General features: G+C 40.6%; 1 protein-coding gene across 1 annotated transcript in view; it reads right to left on the bottom strand.

Annotated features, from left to right (window-relative positions):
- Positions 1–9803: 9803 nt before the first annotated feature.
- Positions 9804–24546, bottom strand: part of LOC144784067 (uncharacterized) — a 625465-nt gene continuing 610722 nt past the window's right edge. The window contains exon 8 of the mRNA XM_078662757.1: positions 9804–11300. Coding sequence (XP_078518883.1) covers positions 11151–11300 — 150 coding nt within the window. The 3' untranslated portion in view covers positions 9804–11150. The remainder of the gene's footprint in view (positions 11301–24546) is intronic.

The following is a 24546-nucleotide window of genomic DNA, read 5'->3' as shown; positions in this document are numbered from 1 at the left end:
GGGAAAACCTAGGAACACATCAAAACTGTACCCTTTCCAAATAGAGGCGCATCAAGGAGAAATATTGAGGCAATGAGGAGAATTATATTTATTTCTCGTCTTGTTTCCTCTTTCAACGTGTGTTGCATTAGCTCACTCAAAAAGAGGAAAACACCTCTAAGGATTGTTTTTGTGCTTTAATGTTTCCTTGCTGCTCAAAAACAAACCTGCCTGCAATGCAGAGATCCTTGCATCATGGTGCACGGGTGCCTGTGTTGGCTGTAGTCAGCCACAAGTGTCTAGTGCCAAGAGAGAGTAGAAGTGTGCCATAACTTGATGGATATGGCACATTCCTGCCCTCTCTAATTTATGCAGTGTAGAACGTTGATTTGCAGCGTTGTGCTGTGTCAAATTTTGATAAATGTGGACCTATGTGTAGTGAGACTGAGCAAACCAGAGAGCAGTTTCTAAAGGAAGGCAATAAGTATTGTCCTTTGACATCCCACTGGGGACCAAAAGCTTTTAGATTAGTCCTCCGCTCATAAAAACCTGCTCAGAAATGTAAGCATTCGCCTGTGAAAGGCTGCCTCAGCTCCCCATAGGAAGGATATTTCTCTCAAAAGAAGCTTGGGGAGCTTCAAATTTGACTGAATTCCAAGCTGCATCCTCAGGCCTGTTTGAGGCTCAGAGTTAAGAGGAGAGGCTTGTTTATGCGACAATGTTTCTCAAAGATAGGCAAATCAACCCTGCACATTGAAAAACAGGATGCTAGAAGTAATGCTACTAAAGGGATTGGGAGATCTGACCAGTACCTCAGTTTCTAGGCTGCTGTCCTCATGACCTGCACATTATTGGGGTGTACGTTTACATTTTAATGTTCTCCCTTCGTGACTGATCTTTTATTCTTTGCTGCTCTCTCAGATTTGAAGTGACACGAATAGGGTCAAAAACGTTTGGATTTGTTCTGTTAGTTCCAAAAATGTGACCAGGCTGTTTACATTTTAGCCTTTCCTCTTATAGTTTGTATGTGTAGTGCTACACAGGTTTCAGGTTCTATATTGTGCTCCGTGTGTGTTTAATTAGATTTCATACATCAATTAATATTGATTCCAATTTATAAATGACATTATTTTATACCCAATTCTTGCCAAAGTATTAAAGTAAGCTGTTTGAGGGCTGATCCCTGACACACTTGATGTTCTACAGTAAGCTACTATTTCTCTTGGCAATTTTTGATTACATTTCATTGAATTTAATCAGAATATCATTGTGATCCTAATATATTACTTTTATCCTCATTATATAATATAATCTAGCTGCCTTGAGCAATTCAACATTTCTCATACATAATTTACCTGTGAAAAAAATGCTATATTGTGCATTTTACAGAGATCTGTTTCTTGCGTAGCTGAGTAGCTGAAGTTGATATTGTGTGTGTTCATTTTACAATGTATTTCAGTGCACGGTTCCAGATATTAAATATTATCATGCTGACATTATATAACAAATTCTGATTCAATACATATGTTTAGTTATCAAAACTATAAATGTAATTTCCCTGTCTGTCACTTTTCCTCAAAATAGGAAATAAAACATACAATTATATTATTTAAACTGTGCATACTTAAGGAATGTCTCATATTTGGGTGTCTCAACTATTTCATTTTTCCACAACCACAAACCTAGAGGGCAACATCCTTCCCATTTATGGTACCGTGTTCTTAGAGTTGGTAAATGTGTATTAACATATAATACAAAGGGTCTGAAAAATAAGTCTATGTATCAGTAAATAGGTTCAGTAAATAATCTCATGCAAAATAATTTAGAGAAACCTGGAGATTGCTCAGAGATTTATGACCTTTATTACAAACTATAATGTGTTGGCTATATGTATAATAATTATTTGTTTCTGAATCACACGTCATCACCATATGTGATTTCTTCACTCATCAGACACTACGATTGTTTACAAATTACTTTCAGCACTCCAATTTCTTTCTTTACCAGTTTACAAAAACTGAGTTTTTTCATTTTATCTCCATAATTCATGGAAATGTTTTCAGTAACTAAGATGAAGTAGATACCTCACTGCAACTGCAAAAGCAGATTGTACCTCACAGGCATCAGTTGATTTAAGCTCTGTTCTATACCTGCATATTCCCATCAGGATTTTAGAAGGAACATGTCACCAGACAACTTCACAATCACTTTGGCATCTGTGACTTGTCACTTGTTAGACCCTATAAAAACTGGATTGTATCTCTCTCTTTGGGAGAACCCTCTCCCTCGCATACTATCCCAAGATATCTCTGGCAGTGTTTGGAGATGATCAATGAAGGAATTTTGGCTCCACTTGTTTTCTTGTATCTTTTTGGAGTATTCAACATTCGACATTACCCCACGTTGTTCAGTAGGATACTTTTACTTCTCCACCACATCCATCGCTTAATTGTAAGTTGCGGTATAAGATCCTTCTTTTTTTCTACCATGTAATCAATATTTACACTAAGCTATTGCTTGACCGTTATCAGACCTAATGACTCCTCTTTCAATGTTATGTCTGCAATTGTTTTAATTGGATGATACACAAAAGTAGTATCACAACCTGGACTGCTCTGCTTTGGGCAAGGGAAACTGGTTACACTAGAGATGGGTTTACTCACAGCCAAATTCAAGATTACTTTCTTCCTGTTCAAGTATTTCCAGTCTCCTCACCAAACAAAGTAAGCCCACTTTCAAAGTCTGCGTCTACTTAGATTACCCCTTTCAAGGGATTCTCAATTTTCATATGTGGTAACAATATGTTCTACCTTTCCTGCTTAAAAAACATATTATTTATCTTGCCCCTTTGCAGACTAGTCTACCTAAATCAGCCATCCCTTCTACTGGACAGGCTGGCTGGGGTTGGGATTCAGGGCTCAGCTTCAGGGCTCAGCTCTTCGGTGGCTGGAATCTTTCTTATCTGGGAGAACCCAGAGAATCCAGATGGGAGATAGCATATCAGGAGTGGGAGGTCTGACCTGTGGTGTACCCCAGGGTTCAGCGCTATCCCCACTCCTGTTTAACCTATATCTGCAGCCCCTGATTAACACACTAGCGGAGATGGGCTGTCGGGTGTTCAACTATGCCGACGACACTCAGCTGCTGTTGGGCATAGATGACACCGTACAAGCCCAGTCACACGCCCAGGACATACTTAGATACACAGTTCACTGGATGGCTACTAACCAGCTAAAAATTAACCCGGAAAAAACAGAGGTGCTGATAGTACCATCCAAGTGCTCCTCCTGGAGTGACATGTTCTGGCCCCAGGAGCTGGGCCCAACTCCACAGCCAGTCACTACAGTCAAAAGTCTTGGCATTAAGTTAGACAGTGCTCTTTCAATGACCAACCAGGTTTCCACTGTAGTCGGTACCTGCACTGGTCTTTTAAGACAGCTGCGCAAACTAGTTCCTCTCCTTTCCGAGCCGATGCTTCGCACAGTGGTTTCTGCCACCATAGTGTCAAGACTCGACTATGGAAATGCGCTCTACTTAGGCCTGCCAAAGACGCTAATTAACAGACTCCAAGTAGTCCTAAACGATGCCGCCAGGCTCATTTTTAATCTCCCGAGGAGAGCGCATGCCTCCCCATTATTAAAGAGTCTACACTGGCTGCCAATCGGGCAGAGGTCCACCTTTAAAAGCCTCTGTATAGCCCATAAAGCCATCTATGGGCAGGCCCCGGCCTACATCAAGGAACGGATTGAGGTATATAGACCGGAAAGAAACCTTAGGTCTTCAGACGCCCAACTCCTTGTTTGCCCACGTTTCAAACTGGCTACAATGGGAAGGAGATCTTTTTCGGTAGTGCTACCGAACCTATGGAACGCCCTGCCTGAGGCACTCCGTAAGGAGGGTAACCTACTCCGTTTCAGGAAAGCCCTGAAAACCAACCTTTTCAGAACAGCACACAACCTAGCGTAAATCCTGTCTCTTCCTCTACCCTTCTCAGTACCCTGGTTATTATGTCATGAGGTAAAAGCGCCCTGAGACCTGCAGGTGATTTGGCGCGATATAAACCCGCAATAACAAATAACAAAAAAATAACAAATAAATCTAATTTTTTTTCACAAATTACTAAAATGCTCTTGAATGTTTTATCATTAGCACACAATGTAGATGACTGCCTGGTCACTGGTCTCAGTAGAGGACACCTTATACATACAGCTCAAATAAATCTGTATTACTTACCAATAGCATCACTATTTTTCTGTGAGCTTTTCCACTATTGCCATTGCTTTGACGAGTGTTATATGCAAATCACATCAGTAAACTACTTATACAGTTATAAATAATGCATCTAATGGCCTTAATTGTTTCTATAAGTGCAGTTCCTAAAACATTTACATCTCCAAAATATTTTCAAATGGTATTTCATGAACCAGAGTTGAAATCGTGTCTGTGTGATTAGGTTTTTTCATTCACATACTATTAATTAGCATTCTCTTTCAGTACATCAAGGACTGTATTTCACTCCCTAAATATAGATGACAGCTTTCTCCTTCCTCCCTACGTATTAAGCATATTTAGGCTATAAGGTTAAGTGAACACATCTTCTTCTCTTCTCTATTCTATTCTTTATTTTGGGTTCCATGTTCATAAGAGTGAGCTGCAATTGTGCTTGCTTGTGAATGTGAATTATCACCAGGTAATACAAACTTTATTCAGAGCAAGTGATACACACATTTAGCATGCCAATTTAGTTAAAATATAGTATTTTGAATACATCTATAATATTTACTCAAAACTGTGACTTTTTGTGGGCAGTATAAAAACTTGACTTAAACAACCCAGACTTTTATATAACCTTATAGCCCGCCAGAGCGGGTTATACTGGCCATTACTGGCCGGTCCAGTGTTAAAGGCCCAAGCCGAAGGTGAGGGCTTTAACATGGGAGCAGGACTTTAACACCTTAGCTGCGATGGAACGTCCATCTCCAGTGCTGGACGTTCCATTGCGCAGGTACAGTTGGAACGTTCAACGGCCGACTGCAGCACTACGGAGGTAGTGGTGCCGTCGGCCGTTGGTCGTGCGCAGCACTTATGAGGTTATTGCCAGGATAGCCCAGCTAAGGAGGGCTATAAGGCTATTAGAACATTCCGCTTCTTTGGGCATAATGAATGCCCCTTCTGGCTCCATATGGCCTTTGTTCATAGCAACAGCTGTGAAGAACAACATTGTAATATTGGCACTCCGGGCTTCTACCAGCCATTAGAAGCTCAGAGCACTCCCTTGTTTTCAATAGAGCTCCCAACATTCCAATGTTCCAATTTATATGAGTTTCCATGTTTAACTTCCAAGGTCACCTCATTAGTGTGATGGCTGTGATACTGAAGCCCTGGTTTAGTACACGTTGGTACAATAATGCAAGAATGTTAAGAAGGCTCTTCACTAGTGTTGGTCTCAAGCAGTACTGTTTAAAATATACAATGAAGAGCATCCATTCTTATGTAAATAATTAACATGTTTTTCTGAGTACTCCCTTAAAGATTACAGCTTTTCTTCATCCACAAAACGTGCCCTTTGTCCTTGAAACCTAAAAATATAACAAAACAAATTGTAGTGGAGACAAAAGACTGATGGACAGAATCAGCCTCCAGAAGATTATGGCCCAGATTTATCATAGGATTGTGTTGACGCAAGGTTATGCAAGGGCAGTGCCATCCTTAAGGCAGGTTTTCCAAGCCAATCAAGGCCACCTTGCAAGGCCACCACCCATCCGTGTGCACACAAAGCAATTATCTTGGAATGATTTTTCTTAAAGCATGAGAAAAATACATTCAAGGAGGACCCCTTGTCTGGGCATGCATTCCCATAGGCAGAAATCTTGGAATAGTTTGCTAACCCTCAGAACTCTGCCCTAGGGAGGGATACATTTGGGGCCAATGGTGGGGCTGAATGTTTATGGTGACTAGGAACAACGCAGAGACTCCCTTTTTAGTGAAAACATCTAACTGGCCACTACTATTAGTCCAGTGTTTCTATACTTTTAGTGCTTTAATAGCAACTTAATCTCATCAGGGCTCAAAAAACAAAAATGATATGGGACCATAGTTAGCACATCAATGCAGGGGGCTACCTTTTGAGTCCACCAGCACATTTCAGGAGTATGGATATTGGGCAGTAACAGCTCTTCTCGGCAGGACCAACAGACACAACATACTACATTTATTGGACTAGGTGTTATTGGGGACACTCAATTCAGCTCAGGCCCTTGTGTGCTGTCTCATGTATCGTTAGCTAGGTTGTATCATTGGGCTGCGTTTTTTACAACATCTGTAATGCAACCAAGCGAAGCCTTTGCACTGGGCAGGACAAACTAATCTGGCAGTGTGCAGATAGAACATTTTCAAATATTATAATTAAACTTTCCAATGTGGTACCAGAATAGCACCGGAAGAAGATTGTCTAGGAAAACTAAAATGTCCAAAAAATAGTTTACAAATATTTGACCGCTTGGGAGTTAATAATAGAACATCTACACAATGGGACAATCTTTTGTAAACAATCTTCACGACATGATATCTAGGCCAGTCAGTATTGCTTTACGCAATATTCTGGAATAAAATAAAAAAATGCACATCTTGAAAGGGTCATCTGGACCAGTGTGAAAACTATGCACCTAGATTAGCAAACATGAGGGTTACTGCCCTCATGTTTGCTGATGATACCTGATTGATCTCCAAAACCCTGATGGGACTCGAAAGGGTCCTGGGTCAGTTTGATTGTTTCAGCAAGCTGAGCAAATTGGAGATCAATGTGTATAAATCCAAGCACATGGTCCTGAATCCTGGGTTCTCCACTAAGACACATCTCACTCTAGCAGAGCCCCATTAGAAAATGTGCGTACCTTTGTGTATTTAGGCCTAACTCTCACAGAACATCACAGAACATCTGTGATGGCAAGCTCACATTACCCAGTAACAATTAAAAACAGAGCAAGTAGTGGGAGGTACTTTAAAGATGTTGTGCAGTTCACACTATCGTCTTATCCTGCCAGTGTTGCAAATTTACAACCCTGAAGCCTTGGGCACAGCTTCTTATGGTGCCGCATTGTGGGGCATCTGGGTGAGACCTCACTCGAAATGGTGGAAAATCGCTTTATGAGACAGCCGATTGGGTTACCTGTAAGCACCATTTTGCTTCCTCTCAGGTGGACCTTGGGGCAAGAAACATTTTTGACAAATTAGCATTGCGCCCAGTACTTTATTGGAGGAGGATTTGGGCTACTCCAGAGCTATCTGCTTATCAATAGGGGTTAGAAGACATTTTGTCCCAAGTAGGCTATAGCAGAATTCCATAAGTAAAGCAAGTAAAGGGTACACTCACAAACATCTGCCTTGATGGTCTATGGAATGCCCCCGTCCAGCCATTTCCAAATCACTTATTAAAACTGCATACTGGCAACACAGAGATAATCGCATACATAGTCAGTTGAACCATGGATCTGTAACAAATGCTTTTCTCACAGTTAAGGACTCTTTTAAGCAGGAGGAATTTCTGGATGAAATAGAACCCCCTCTAGCCAGGTGCCTCTACTTGCAGTTCCAGTATGGAACTTTACCTCTCCCGGCCTTTACTGTCAAGTGGGAACGTACACAGTGGGCCAACAACCTGCAGTGCCGGCCTGTGGGGAACAAAAGGAAACTATTGAGCACATTATTTTATTTTGCCCAACCTATGTGTCCGAAAGGAGATGTTGGATAATCCTGCTCTGTTGGAATTTGGGGGCTAGGGAACACAAGGAAGCACTCATGATTCTGAGTTATGATATATGCAGGTTGTCAATCTTTGCTCTCTCTCGTTTTCTGATGAGTGTTTTGGAGAATAAGGTACCAGCTGAGTGTCTGTTTTGTAAACTTGTATAGTGGCGAACAGTAATACGGCAATTGGTACAACCATTGGAGAATAGGATGACGATCACCTTTTTTATAATATAGGACTTTGTTTAGAGTTTTTATATTCATTATTTTAACATTTAGCAGGTGAATGGCCTATTTCACTGTGCAGAAAATTACGTACAACTAGTTTCATGATAGCTGGATATGCAATCATGTAAATGATTCATTCCAGCCAATGAGGTATCAGGTACTCCCCGGCATATTGAATAAAACGTTTAGCAAAGAGTCATAGGTTGTTTCATTGTCTATATTATTGCCACAATTTTGCACATTTTATAATGTGCATCCTAACTGGTTTTAATGTATGTTTTATCTCATGTGCTTTTATGACTTACAGCTGAAATGAAGTTTATAAATAAAGTATGGCTCATCAGGGAAGCAGAAGCATCTGCTTTGCTAAGGGTGACCCAATTTGAGAGTTGGAGAGTTATTTGTTGTTCTCTTTGCCTTATGAGTAACAAGGCCTCAAAACAGGTGATTTGAGTGTTGTAATGAGATTTGCAATTAGGGCCGGACTGGGAACAGCAACCAGTCCTGGCAGGTTACTGCTCGACCTGGCCTGGGAGTTGGGGGTGGTATGCTAGTAAAAGCACTGCTCCCGCTTTTGTTACAGGGGGCCTATATTGCAGCACTGCTGCAAAACCGGGCCCCAGTGACAAAACCGGCCCCCGCCATTCCGGCCCACTGAGTAAATGCCCGGAGCCCACTACAACCAGTCAAGCCCTGTTTTCAATACACAAGGGGGCAGATTTACAAGCCCCTTGCGCCACATTTGTGTCACTTGTAATATGGGAAAAGTGACGCAAAAGTGGCGCAAGGGGCTTGTAAATCTGCCCCAATATACTTTAGTACATTACACATTACTTTTTTTTGCAGTCGCAAATGGGCACTATCTACAGCACATCCTTTGAGGTAACAAAAAATGATCGATCTTTTGGACGTCATAATGGTATACGGAACCCCCGCATTCAACCTCTCCCTCAAAAGCAGCATAGGGGGGGGACAGGCTAACGAGACCAGATCTCTTATTGATCAAAATTTAACCCAGTAGAAACATTTTGCATGACTTGGTATTGAGTGAGGACCATTAGCACATTGTATTACAGGAACAAATAATTTACAATGAATAAGATGTTGTTTTGTCTAAGCGCAAAACGATTTTTATGTGCACCAAAGATTCTCCATTCCTGCAAAGATTCACCGGTAACAACTGCATTAATTCATCTTGCACATGTCCTAATTGAAAGATTGATATCAGACAATTAATATGTTTTTTAAACATATGCTAACATTTGTTTGGGGACTAGAGACACTGAAAATGAAACATAATAATTCATGAACCGATTTATCTGGTGGAAATTAAAACACGATGATTGTCGCTGAAGATATTTGGGATATTAGAGCACAGAAAAAGAAATCATTACAAGGAAAACAAGAAACAAAATAAAACCAGTGCTTCAAGCTTGATTGGTAATCACATTTCGATAATATACCTATTACACAGGCTTCCTTGTTGGCAGTTTATGGAAGTTTAGTGTTGAATAGAGGGTTTCTCACCAACCCTAACAAACTAAAATGGGGTGGTCTATGCATTGTGAAACAGACAAGTGCACCAGAAGCCATATGTCCATAATGTTTTCAGAAACAGAATCCATGACTTGTGTTTGGCCCAAATTAAGAAAGGCACAATCGGTAGATCCCCATGTCCCAAACTTTGATGCTGAACTTGTCGGAAAAAAGGGGAACTGACAGGTGTCTCTCACTCCTTCCTTAGTGAATTTTGCTCAGATAGACAAGAGTGTTACGGGTCAGAAAATCCTCTCTGAGAGTCTATCTCTATATAGTATATATACCCCAAAATCAGTATGCACATACAAATATTGATATTTTACACTGTATAAGTATTTATTATACACTATTAGTTTGCACATCATGTTGACTGGAATCATCTTTCTTAATATAAACAGCTCAGTAATCATAAACATGAGGGCTGGGTTGGATAAGCCCCATCAATACTTCATCACACACTTTTACCTATTAATGTAAAACGTATCTATAGGATAACCACCCATGGTTGTATAAGTAAATAGTAATATGCCAAGTCACATCATGTCCCTTATTCCATCAGAACTAAAGGGAGAATTCTATCTCTAGCATCTCTTCCAGCAGCTAGTCTGTCTCTAACGTCATTTTTACAACTGTTTACACATATATCTTTATAATGTATGGTGGTCAGCTAATGATTAGCTCTTGCTTTGCTACAACATTTGTGAAGTATTCTTTATTAAAATGTGTAAGAGGTATAAGGAAACATAATGCTATCGTTTCCTCCTTCCTTCCACATGGAAACATGTGTATTTTTTGTTTAATTCACCTTCCCCTCCACCCTGCCGTCACAGCTGCTTCTTCCTTCCACCCCCTCCCCCTACTGCATATTGGCAGCAGTTGCGACTGCTCTCGCCACTACTTGCTACTGCTTAAAATGCACAAACAGTGATCACATTCGCATTAAAAAAGGACTGTTTTGTATATATTACTCAAAATTACAAATAAAAGCTTTGCTACACACATCACACACGTTGTAGGAATCTTTAAAGAACGATTCAACTTTCAAGCTGAGATCTAACAAGCAAGGTGTAACCCAATATTTCCTAGCTATTTTTAATTAAAACTTTACATGTTATAATGCAACTGTTCCAGCAATGCTTAGTACGAGTTTGATAGATGCTGGTGGGGATATTTGGATCGGCTACAGTTTTTACATGCAAAATTGATGCACTATAAACTATAGGGTACAATCTGCCCTACTGTGAACCACTCCTGAAGCTGTGTCTTGGAAATTCATCCATCCAGGTTCCACAAGATATCGGATTGTAGTTATTTGGTAAATGTATGCCAGTGGCTTGCCACTTCTTTCCAGTTGCTCCTGGTACAATGTAATGAAGACTAACCAAAATGCCTTTCAAAGAGGTTCTAACCCCATTGTCAGTTCTGCTGTTGTGCACAGTCATGTGGGAAGTAGATGTGTGCATACATTTGCTAAACCCATACTTACGCATTAAAAGTGAAGGCTATGGAACATAAACTAAGTAGATTTTTGACCAATAATGGTGGCTTACAGTAGGCAAGAATCATCCATGTACATGCCACTTAACAAAGACCTTAATTGCAGTCCATTTTGGAAGGGTCCAAACAGCTGGGCAGGCTGAGGAATTAATCTCATACACTTAAGTATCGAAGACATTCGGCCAAGGCTGTTCTTCTGAATCAAATCCCAAGTTTTGCTGTCCATGCAGAGTGTTCTCACCTTGGGATTTTTGCGACTCCACCATGCTTCTCATCAAGACCTCAGAGGGGCTCAGCACCTCGCAACTTCCCTGTGGTCATAGGGAGAGATGTTAGGGGTAATGTCATATATAAATTCTGTGCAACTCAACCTTTCGCTCAGATGTGCAGTTTGCATCATTATATAATCCAGTGTAAAATGCTTCTATCTGATAATTTTGGATGATTGTATCTTTTAGAATAAGTGGTCTATCTAATGCCGCTGTGAAGTCTGTGAAACATTAGGAACATATCTGTTTTCTAAGGGAGGATTTGCAAGAGCTGCTTAGCCTGAGGGATTGATATATTGTTTTAGGTCTCTGCAATTCTTCCATGTACTTCCTGAGGGATAGCACTGTTGACAGAAGCTTGTGACTGTAAAACCTGTGTAATATGATTAAAAGCCTTTTACTGAACCTTATTTAGTCTGAGGAAAAACACTGCTACCTGAAATCTGTGCATGTAGGTTCTACATAACTTGAATAGTACATTTACTGTTTGAGACAGTAAGATCTGTGTAATATGTGGCATAGCATGTTGCACCTTTTTACCACATATACCTATCATGGATCTTATAGGTTAGGTGGATATTTTATCCAATTGGTGAGCTACAATAGCTGTACAACTTTTAAAAGTTCAAAGTCTGTGCATTTATGTTGATCTCCTAACACAATGGCACCGTTAATCTACCTCTGGCCAGGAGGCAAAGGAGATATTGAAAAATAATGAATGCAGAAAGGGTAGTCTTTCTCGATTGCTGGAAACACTATGGGGTCGATTCCGATCCGGTAAAAAGCGCTCCGAATCGTCGTACGGAGTGTTTTTTCCCCGTACGAATCGTACCTGTAAACGTCCCGTACGTACGATGAAGTACGATTAGTACCAGGAGCCGTACTCCGTACGAGTCATACAAGACACCGTACGACTCTAATCTCCGTACGATTCTCCCTCGGAACCCGCTGTACGAGACATCTGTACGGTTCGCGGCTGGTTTTTACGACCCAGCAAGTACGATACGTGTCGGGTATGCACCGTATGACCCTTTTTCTACGGGAGCTGAAAACAGCCGAAAAAAGCAGAGTTTGCGCCGAAACAGGTACGGAACGGCCTCCCGGGTACGGTGCGTACCCCCCATGATCGCAGGGGTATGCACCGTACCCCTGCGATCATGGGGTGTACGAGCCGTACCCCCATTGTACGATCGGTGTACGAGCCGTACCTCCATTGTACAATCGGTGTACGAGCCGTACCCCCCCATTGTACGATCGGTGTACGAGCCGTACCCCCATTGTACGATCGGTGTACGGCTTGTACACCGATCGTACATGGGGTCATACAATGGGGGTACGGCTCGTATACCGATGTACAATGGGGGTACGGCTCGTACACCGATCGTACAATGGGAGAACGGCTCGTACACCGATCGTACAATGGGGGTACGGCTCGTAAACGATCGTACAATGGGGGTACGGCTCATACACCGATCGTTCAATGGGGGTACGGCTTGTACACCCCATGATCGCAGGGGTACAGTGCGTACCCCTGCGATTTTGGGGGTTCGGACCGTACGGTGTGTATGTGTTTGTGTGCTTTTCCGTACGACTCACCCTTACCTGACGTGGACCGTACGAATCGCGTCCTCATACCCCGGTTTGGATCGTACTCGTCGGGTCGTACGGCATGTGTACGAGTCGTACGGTATGTGTACGAGTCGTACGGTTCACGGTTTCAACCTTGCAATACATACGGATCACGACGATTCGGACGGATTCACGGAATACGGATCGTACTTCGCGACTCGGACGGACGGGTACGATTCGTACGGAGAGGGCTCCGGATACAAATCGTACGGACGTTTTTTTTTCCCGAATCGGAATCGACCCCTATATGGATTTGTGTTTGGTTGTGAACAAGAAACCTAAGAAATTACTAGAAAATAAAGAAGTGATATCAGCTAAAGCTTTCATATCAGGTAGAGAGGATGTAGCCTTACGGCTAGAGCGGTCGAAGTTGGGGAACGGTGTTTGAGTCTTGGCGGCGTTGCTCAACATCCTGTGATTCTTGGCATATCACTTAATCTCCCTGCGCCTAACAAAAAAAGGAATGTTGGCGCCCGCAGTCGTAAAACGTCCGATTTCAGACCGTCTGAAATCTGATGTTTTACGACTGCGGGCGCCGCCGCCATTAGGTCGGGACTTATTATGGTTTTTAACCTCCTAATCGAATTGCTGCTAACTAGACACTATCATGTTCACTACGAAGGAAAGGACAACGCTAATACACAGTATATCAGTTGTGACTTTGGTTGATTCGTCAGCAGTTACAATAGAAGTGATTTACTTGGGCCAGAAGGACTGTTATCTTATTATCAACTTATTCTGAGTTATTGTTTTTTTCGTCAGATGTGACAGGATCACAGAAGTGCTACCGGTTGGATGGTTACTGAAATACAGATCCATCCAGTGATCCAAGTTTGTGCTATTGGATACGCCACCGTTTCTGAATTTTTAACAAGAACGCTTCAGCATGTGTAGGAGTGTTACATGTTCCTTCTTTGGATAACACTACATGGCTCATTATTGACCACTGTTGAAGACTATGCCTACATGGTGACTGTCTATGAATGCTACTCTACAGTTGTGACCAGCCTTAATTCCTACAGTGTCTGACTTCAAGATAGTGTACATCTATTATTGCCTTGAAAAAGTCTTCTTGAAAGACGAAACACGTGTGGGCAAGTCGTGTGCTGGGAAGTTTTAATGAAATGATTTTGGAATAAAGATTATCAAGACTGCTACATGCCTTGGATCCTGTAACTGCTAATATTTTGGGAATGTTGTTTAATGGGTTAATTTACAACCATTGATGTGATTTATACTCTGCTGACTAAAAAGTGACTATAGGTGTGCGGTCTGAGCCCTTTCTTGTGTCTTTTGTCATATGCACACTTCGTGTGCAAACAACACCGTGGGGTAGTGGGTGTTGTCAGGGCCAATTGAGCACCCACCTTTAAAGTTTTGATTGTATAACTTACAAATTCCATGTTTACATCATAGCATTAAATACAGTGAGGCTAACAAATGTGTGGATGTTTCTCTATTTAGAGAACACTACTACCCTCCTTTGTGATGTTATAAGTAATATCGATGTTCAAAAAATCGAAGTGTTTAATATTGTTTGCAAAAATATAGTTATTATAAATAGTGATTTTTTATTAATGTTATGTATTTTAGTTTATATTTTATATGTGATGTATTTTTGTGTAAGAATTGTTTGTATTTTTATCATGTGTGTTACAATTTTTGTAGTTATAAAAAAATGTAATTTGAATTTTGCGTTTTTAGTTCCATAGTGGGTTGTGGGTTTATAAGGGAATAGGGTGGGAGGTAATTTAATTATACACAATTCATAGATTGGTTTTAGTTGGTATTAATATTTTTTATTTGAATTTTGCGTTTTCAGTTCAGTTGCGGGATGTGGGTTTATAGGGGAATAGGGTGGGAAGTAATTTATTTACATTACATTTATTGAATATTTTTTATTTATTAATATTTGTTTAGTTGAGATGTTATAGTGTTAAATGTGTATAGTAATTTATTATGAATTAATTCATAAATGGTTGTTAATTTTAATCAATTAATTGGCAATTAATGATGGTAATTGTGTAATTAGTTTTAGGTCTGTTTTGTGGTGTTATAGGCATAAATGGCGGGAAGGAATTTATTTGTAATTGATGAATTAATAATTAGTTAATTTAAATTAATTAATTATAAATTAATGATGGTAATTGTGTAAATAATTTTAGGCATGTGTTGTGGATATTATAGTTTTAAAGCATGTGTATTTGATGGATGTTTATTATTTTTGTATTAAAAATATGTTTTAATTGATTATTAATTATGTTATTTATGGAAATGCGTTTAAATAAAACTGTTGAAGTGTTTTTTTATTGGTGTGGTGTTATAGGTTAGGAAATAAAATAAATGCATTTATGTTTTAAATCATTTTGTTTGTTAATATTTGCTCCTTTAAAATGATTATTGTTCATTAATATATTTATTATTTTATTTTATATAATATTTGTAGCTTTTTGTTATATGTAACTTATATTATAATATGTGTTCTTTTTATATGTAATATATTGAATCATATTTATTTAATTTGTTTATTTATTTATATGATTTTTTTAAAAATCTATCGTTTAAATGTTATTAGTGATTTGTGTTTCTCTGCTATCCAACACTTTCCCTAATGTTGCACTCACTGGAGTGGGAATAGTAATTTTTACCCTCCGCTATCTAGCACCTTTCCTTGTGTTGCACTCACTGAAGTGGGAATAGTAATTTTTGACCCTCCGCTATCCAACACTTTCCCTACTGTTGCACACACTGGAGTGGGAATAGTAATTTTTACCCCTGTGCTATCCAATACCAACCTTTTCTTGCACTCACTGGAGTGGGAATAGTAATTTTCACGCCTCCGCTATCCAGCATTTTCCCTACTGTTGCACTCACTGAAGTGGGAAAAGTAATTTTTATACCTCCGCTATCCAACACTTTCTCTACTGTTGCACTCACATGAGTGGGAATAGTAATTTTTACCCATCCGTTATCAAATAGTTTCAATACTGTTGCACTCACTGGAGTTGGAATAGTAAATTTTTTTCCTCCGCTATTCAACACTTACCCAACTTTTGCACTGACTGGAGTGGGAACAATGAGTATTACCCCCCCCCCCCTCTATCTAATACTTTAACTTCTGTTGCACTCACTGGAGTGGGAATAGTAATTTTTACCCCTTCGCTATCCAACATTTTCCCTACTGTTGCACTAACTGGAGTTGGAATAGTACATTTTATTCCTCCCCTTACCCTACTTTTGCACTCACTGGAGTGGGAATAATGAGTTTTACAAAACAAAGTGGTATGGTGGTGCAGGTAGATGTGTGTTTGGTCCCTGTTTGGACCCACCCATATGCAAATCAATCTTGACCCTGTGCCTCATGGGAACAGTCCAGACCAAACTTCCAAGCAAGGTCCTCCCTTCACCAGAAACAAGCATCCTGGGACCAGTTTCAGGGTATGTCACCCTTCATCAGCCAGGCTAGTTTGAATATAGTGGCACAATGAGCAAGGGACCTACGTCTCGGCATACCCATCCCACTTAGGTAAAAAAGTGTAACTGCAACAATTGATGGACGGGATGCTGAATGACTCAAACATTCCCAAAGTCAAGTGATCTGAGGTAAATCCATCGTTATTTTGCACACTACACCACCCCGGTTTGGACCGAGTCATATGCAAACCAGTCTTGACCCTGTGCCTCATCTGAACAGTCCAGATCGAACAGCCAAGCCAGGTCCTCCCTGGAAAGGAAACAAGCATCCTGGGACTGGTTTCAGGGTATGTCACCCTTCATCAGCCAGGCTAGTTTGAATATAGTGGCACAATGAGCAAGTGGCCTACGTCTGGGCATAACCATCCCACTTAGGGTGAAAAGTGTCACTGCAACAATTGATGGATGGAATGCTTAATGACTCAAACATTCCTCAAGTCAAGAGATCTGAGTTAAATCCATTGTTCTTTTGCACACTACGCCACCCCGGTTTGGACCCAGCCATATGCAAATCAGTCGTGCCCTGTGCCTCATGGGAACAGTCCAGACCGAACTGCCAAGCCAGGTCCTCCCTGGACTGGAACCAAGCATCCTGGGACCGGTTTCAGGGTATTGTACTGGACCTCTCTCAGTACGGCTTTCGTGGCGGCCATAGTACGGAGCTTGCATTAATCAAGGCCACAGAGGAAATTAGGCGTACGGTAGACAAAGGAGACATGGCTGCAATGATCCTTCTTGATCTATCGGCAGCATTTGATACGGTGGACCATGGTCTCCTTTTATGCCATCTTCAAGAAATAGGCATCACCGGCACCGCCCTACAATTGCTCAAATCCTTTCTCTCTAACCGTGAATTATTTGTACGAATGGATGGTGCAAGGTCGCAGAGTTTTACTCTTCCCTGCAGGCTTCCACAGAGCTCCTATGTCAGCCCAACCCTTTTTAACCTGTATGTAGTTCCCCTGGTCTGGCTGATCAAATCCTTCAGTTTCACTATGGTGTCATACGCTGATGACAAGCAGATTATAGTGTCTATCTCAGAAGACCCTCGAAACACCATCCATAACTTTCATGCCTGTATGAGACAGGTGAGTCAAGCTATCCTGGCCTCGCCCTCGCCGCCGTACCACGCATCCGAAGAGCCACCTCTGGTGGCAGAACCTTCTCCTACCTGGCGGCCAAGACATGGAACTCTCTCCCCATCCATCTTCGGCTGACCCAGGACCATTTCGCCTTCAGGAGACAACTCAAGACCTGGGTGTTCGAGCAATAGCAGCCCATTCCCCCAAGCGCCTTGAGACCCTGCCGGGTGAGTAGCGCGCTATACAAGTTTATGATTGATTGATTGAGGGGTGAAACCCCGTAACCGGTCCTTGAATGCTTGTTTCCAGTCCAAGAAGGACCTGACCTGGAAGTTTGGGCTGAACTGTTCCCATGAGGCACAGGGTCAAGACTGATTTGCATATTGCTGGTTTCAAAATGGAATGGCATGGTGAGCAAAAAAAGGATTGATTTAGGCCCAGATCTCTGTACTGGTTCGAATTATTTGACGTTGTTCTGCATTCTGTCCATCAATTGTCTTTTTGCAGATCTAAAACAAGACTGATATAGTCCTCATGACTGTTTTGATGTATATTTCCCCAATGGGTGGCTATACATTTCTCTATGATGTTAGCTAGAAAGGTAAACCTTTAAAGAGTATGTGGTTTTCAAGATGGTCAGGGTCTGGATTAGGTTTTTTAATAGAAGACACACATGGCCCACTGCAGCAGATATGAAAAACTGCTTTGCACAACAGTGGAATTCATGATTTCCTACCGTTTAAGCAGGACATCAGTGTTTTCCTTATAAGGGGAAGGTGGCTTTGAGTCACAAGAGTAGTTTGAAAGCTTAGTGCTTGCAATGGCTTTTTTTTTTGATTTCAAGAAAATTTTATTTAAAAGGAAGTGATACAAAGTAAACAGATCAGAGTCCAATTCAAGTGATACACTACTGCAAGAGAGCTATACAATCAGGGGCTAAAACTTGAGAAATAATCAAAGTAAATGCATATAAAATAAAGGTAGCCAGTTATAAAGTAGAGAATTCAATAAGGAAAAGCTATTATTTGGGAACTAAACAAACGTATCACTATCAAATATGGAGATGGGGACAGGGGAGGAAATAGAGTAAGAGAAGAGAGGAAAGAAGAGAGAGATCAATAGAAGGATGAAAAGGAGTAGAGGACAGGAAAGAGAAAAGAAAGAAGAAGAAAACAGAAGAAAAAGAGGAAGGATTCCCACAGGACTGACCACCTAGAAAATGAAAGGACAACACTTAGACAGACATATCAAAAGGAAACTGAGGAACCAACCCTTTTGAGGACAACTCCATATAATCATCCAACGCTTTCCAAACCCCCCTAGAAATAGATGGAGAAAGGTGAGCTTGATCAACCGACGTATGAGCACTACGTAAAAAGGAAACCCAGGCCCACCATGTATGATATGAAAACCAAAGAAAAGGATTTCCATTCCATAAGAATGATTTTCACAGCAATAGAGAGGAGAAGATCCATCAACTGTAAATCCAGATGATCCAATGGAAGAGGAGTAGGGGCAGCCAGTGGACCCAACAGAATGAAAGGGAAAGAAAGTTGGAACTCAATACCAAAAATAAGAGAGAGATGTTTATGGATGAGGTCCCAAAAAGGCTGAAGCAAAGAGCAACCAAAAAACATATGGTGAAAATCACCTGGCAACAAGCCACAACTCCAGCATAGGTTGTCATATTTAAGGTTCAGCGAATGAAGACGCACAGGCGTCCAATGGAGGAGATTGATAGAGAAAAACTTAGATTGCATTAAAGATGGTGCAATTTTATTACGGAGAGAGAGTTTACCAATTAATTGCCAAGTCTCCGAGGAAATATGATCTGTAATAGCAGGATCAAAGTGATGTATCCATTTTAGCTGAGCAACCGTCTGTGCGGGTAGAGAAGCAGATGACAAAAATTTATAAATCTTTGAGGCCACATGACCAGATTTGATCCAAATATGAAAAAGTGAGATAAGAGAAGAGGTGGGATGAAGACGGACTTTAGCAAGGGCCACTTTAATTTTTAGAAAAGTATAAAAATCAAGATTTGTTAAAGAATGCTTTTGAGCCAGGGTGGAAAAAGGCGAGATCCCTTTATCTACCCAGTAGGCCATAAGGTTGGGAGTAAGGTTGAGTTTAATTTTGGAATTCCGCCAGATAGACGACCACTTAGTTTTGTGTAAAGGAATTGCCACTTTCTTGTCTACTTTCCTGACCGCAGCAATTGTATCAATAATGATAGAACGAGAAAACAGGATATGTAAACTAGATGTCGTGCAAAACGAGGCAATAGATAAAGGGGATGCTAATGCTTGCTCAATGAGCAACCAAGAGGGAACATGAAGAGATGGAGGAGAGAACCATAAAGCTCCTTGAGAAGACAGAAAGGCAGTTTGGTATTTTTCCCAATCTGGAAAATTGTAACCCCCCATATCGCAAGGCCGACGCAAAAATTTGTATGCAAGTCTAGCACGTTTGTCATTCCACAGAAATTTAGAAGTCAGAGCAAAAGGAGTCCGATAATTTAACCGGAAGCATGGAGGAAACAAAATTAATAATCGGTGTGATCATCATTTTGAGAGTCTGGAGACGACCCCACCATGAAATATGTTTCGGAGACCATGTATCTAGAAGATGACGGACTTTAAGGAGAGTCTGGGATTCATTATAGGCAGTGGTAGCATAGAGAGTAGAACAAAAATAAACCCCTAAGTATTTCAGATGTGTGGATTGCCACTTAAAGCCCGCTGAGCCAATATGGGAGGGGAAACAATAGGCATTCAAAGGGAACATTTCTGTCTTATCTTTATTTAGGGTATACCCCGAAACCGATGAAAAGAGGGAAATGATATTTGAAAGAGCAGGGATTGCCAAAGCAATATCATCAGAAAATATGAGAACATCATCCGCGTACGCAGCTGTTTTAATACAGTGAGGCCCGAAACAAAAACCTTTAATATCAGGGTGTAACTCAATCAGTCGAAGGAGAGGGTCAATAGACAGTAAAAATAAAAGTGGGGATAAAGGACATCCCTGTCTAGTGCCCTGACGAAAATTAAAAAACGACGATGTAGCACCATTAACTCTAATGTTAGCTTTAGGTAGAGAATATAAGGACATTATCATTTTAATGAAAGAGTCGCCAAGCTTGTGTGCGCACAAAACAGCTCGAAGAAATGGCCAAGAGACCTTGTCGAAGGCCTTTTCCGCATCAAGGGCCAAGGCCGCAGCAGGGAGTTGAGATCTTTTGGCAGCACCAAGAACGTGACAAAAAGTGCGTATATTATCCCGTGCAAGACGGCCTTTCACAAAGCCAGTTTGAGAGGGATGAACAAGATGAGGGATAAAGGCTTCTAATCTTTTGGCTAGAATTTTAGCAAAAATGTTAGCTTCCATGTTAAGGAGAGAAATAGGACGAAAGTTTTTAGGATCCGAATGATCCTTCCCTTCTTTCGGGATCACTACTATAGTAGCTTCAGCAGCAGTACCAGAAATCCATCCTTAACAAAAGAGTCAAAGAGAGATTGTAATTTGGGAACAAGCGTAGGAAGAAAAGTTTTATAAAATAAGATCGGATAACCATCAGGACCTGGAGCCTTGCCAGAACGAGTAGCTTTAATTGCGGAAATAATTTCTTCGGGGGAAATAGGCTTGTTTAGAGAAGTACGATCATCATCAGAGACCGACTGAATCGGAACCGAAGTTAAAAAAGCCTGACACCGGTCAAAGGTGGAAACAATAGAAGGAGTGTACAGTTTATCATAATAGTCACGAAAGACTTCAAGTATTTCCCCTGTTTGAAATTTTTTAGAACCTGTGTGGTCAGTAATAGAAGAGATTTGTGAGGACTTAAAAGAGAAATCCTGAAATTTTAAAGTAGCAGCCAAAATCTTCCCAGCACGATTTTTTAACAACAACTTCTTGGATTTCTGTGCCTGTACTCCAATATGAGCTCGTTTAGTAACAATGGTATTATATTTGTATTTCAGTTGTTTTATTAGCTGTAAACAAGATGAGTCTTTAGATTGTCTAAAGGTGGCTTCCAGAGTTTTAATCTGAGATGACAAGTCTGTAAGCTCCTGTTTAATATCCGAATTTCGTTTGGACATACACTTAATCACCTGACCACGGAAAGTGCACTTAAATGAGTCCCATAGAACTACTGGGGAAGAGACAGAGCCTTCATTCTCATGAAAATAAATGTCAATAGCTTTAGAAAATTCATCAACCTGAGAAGCATCTTGTAAAACTTCGGTATTCAATCTCCATGAACGACCGCGCCCTTTAGGGGCAAAGGAAGACAATGTAAAGGTGACCGCCGCATGATCTGAAATCAAAATAGGATGTATAAGCGGGGAAGAGGAAGACGAAACAAGCGAAGAATGAACCAGGAGATAGTCAATACGAGAGAAGGAAGAATGAGGCGAGGAGAAGAAAGAAAAATCACTACCAGTAGGGTTGTGAAGTTGCCATAAATCCTGAAGATGCGTAAAGGAACACATGTTAAGCATTTGTTTGTGAGATTTAGGAGGACGAAACTGAAATGCAGAGTTCCTGTCTAAAAGAGGGTCCATTGGTAACTTAAAATCTCCGCCTACAATAAGATTACCAGAGTGCGGGGTGTCATTTATTTTTTTGGTAACCGACTTCCAAAAGGCCGGATCATCAACGTTAGGAGCATAGATATTCATCACAAACAGGTCATGTTGACCATCTGATAACTTAGACAACAGCCAGCGACCCTGAGAATCATGATCAGAAGACAGTATAGATAAACCAGAATTTTTTTAAACTAATGTAATGACCCCATTTCGTTTACCAGAGGCATCAGAACAGCAAACATCCGAGACCCATTCCTTCTTCAAAAACAACGCCTCTCTGTTAGTGACCTTGGTCTCTTGAAAAAGAACTAGGTCAGAAGACAGAGATTTACAATAATCCAAGACTTTTGACCTCTTCACTGGATGATTCAACCCCTTAACATTAAGGGATAAAACATTTAAACCGGGCATGGAAATACAGAATAACACAAAAAAGATGACATGGATGACAGAAAAAGGAGCAACCTTACATAAACAGGGAACAAATCTTCAGTCCCAGAAAACACGGAGGGAGAATCCATGTGGGGAATCCAAGAGAAAGAGGAAGAAAGAAGAGAAGAAAAGAGAAAAGGAAGGAGGGAGAGAGGAAGCAGTAAGGGAGGCCTAAAAAAGACCAACATCATACTAGGGAGAACGTGGAAAAGGCGAGTACGGGTCCTGTACTGTGAGGAAAAGTAACTGATCATAATAGCCCCAAAATACAACAAGCTGATAGCAGTAAATATGAACTGTTAACAGACAAAAGTAGCAACGTAAAGCTGCAGAACCATGTGGATAGGCATAGGGTAACTTAAAAACAGAGTATAGACACATTAGGTCATCAGACTAATATCAGAGACATAGCAATAATAGGTAAAACTAGCAGAGAAACTAATTTAGAAAAACAAAAAACATAGGCAACTTATGAACACTAGATGAGTGTATAACGCGCAATATGCACATCCTAACAGAAAAAACATATCTAATGAACAAACTATACCTGTATATGATAACAATATATAATTGAAGTAGAAAACATCGGAAGAAACAAATAAGTAGGAAATAAAGGAGGAAAGAGAATAACATGAATAGAAAAGTAGAAGATAGAAGAAGACAAAAATGAGAAGGAATATGTAACTATTAAGAGATAAGCGTCGAGAAAAGAGAAAAGAAACTTGAAATAAATAAATAAGAACAAAAAATAAGAACAAGAGGAGCAGAATACACAACTGAATAGCATGACTTTGGAAAGAAGGAGAGAGCAGAAAGCAGTAAGGGTCCAGAAGAAAACAAAAGTCTATCAAATAACCTTGGAAGGAAGACCGACAAATATCGAAACATGAACAGGCATAATGTACCGAAACAGAATGTAGAATTACAATTAGTTAGTAGTCTAATATCAAGAGACATAGCAATACTAATTAATATTAGCAGAGAAAACTAATTAGAAAAACAAAAGCCTGAGATAACTCATGAACAATAGATGAATGCCTGTCAAACAAAAATGCAGAACCTCAAAATATAGTTAACGAACAAGCTATAACTGTATATGATAAGAATATATAGTTGAAATAAGAAAAACCGGAACATATACCTATGAAGGAAAGAAAGGAAGAAAGATATTAAAATAGATAAAGAAGAGAAAGACCGAAAGAAGACAAAAATGAGAAAAAATAAGGTAACTAGCAAGAAGTAAGCGACTAGAAAAGAGAAAAATAGCTTGGGTTCAACAACGACAGAATAAAGAGCAAGAAAAACAGAACGCAAGCTAAAGAGTAATACTCTGGAACAAAAGGAGAGAACAGGAAGCAGTGTAAACACCAGAAGAGCAGAAATAGTCTAGCAAACAACCCTGGAAGTGAAGAGCATCATATAAGCTGAACATGAGAGAGGGGAGACCCAGGCCTGCAAAAAAGTACATCCAAACGACAGAAAAAGACAAATCAAGTGCCCGAGGCACCCGAAGCCTGCGAAGTCGCTTTCTGAATCTCCATCTCTATCTCCAATTGGTTGTCCAGAAATGTAGATAAATCAGCCGGTTCATCGAAAATTCTAGAACGTCCTTTATAAGTAATGCGGAACTTCGATGGACCAGAAAAAGAAAAGGGAATGGCCATTTCTGACAAACGCTTCCGAAGATTGAGGAAGCCCTTCCTCCTTATAACCGTATCTCTGGCAAAGTCCTGAGAAATTGAGATTCGCTGACCATTCCAGATGACTTGTTTAGTTTTGCGCATATGAGAGAGAATCTGTTCAGTATGCTGATGTCGCAAAGGCTTAAAAATAACTGCTCTTGGCTGGGTAGCCGATTTAGACCGAAACGTTGGAACACGATGTGCCCTTTCTATCTCAAACTCTCTGAGGAATGAGATTTGTAAGGTGTCCGGAATCCAATGAGATAAGAACTCTATCATAGATGAAGATGATTTCTCTGAATCTTCCGGCAGGCCAAAAATGCGTAGGTTAGATCTACGGTTGCGATCTTCCTGCTCAGTGAGATCTCTTCGCAATGCCGCCATTGAGCGCTCC

Source organism: Lissotriton helveticus, chromosome 10, assembly GCF_964261635.1.
Source record: "Lissotriton helveticus chromosome 10, aLisHel1.1, whole genome shotgun sequence".
NCBI lineage: Eukaryota > Metazoa > Chordata > Amphibia > Caudata > Salamandridae > Lissotriton > Lissotriton helveticus.
Note: the sequence above shows the minus strand (reverse complement) of the source record. Positions and strands in the feature narration are given on the sequence as shown.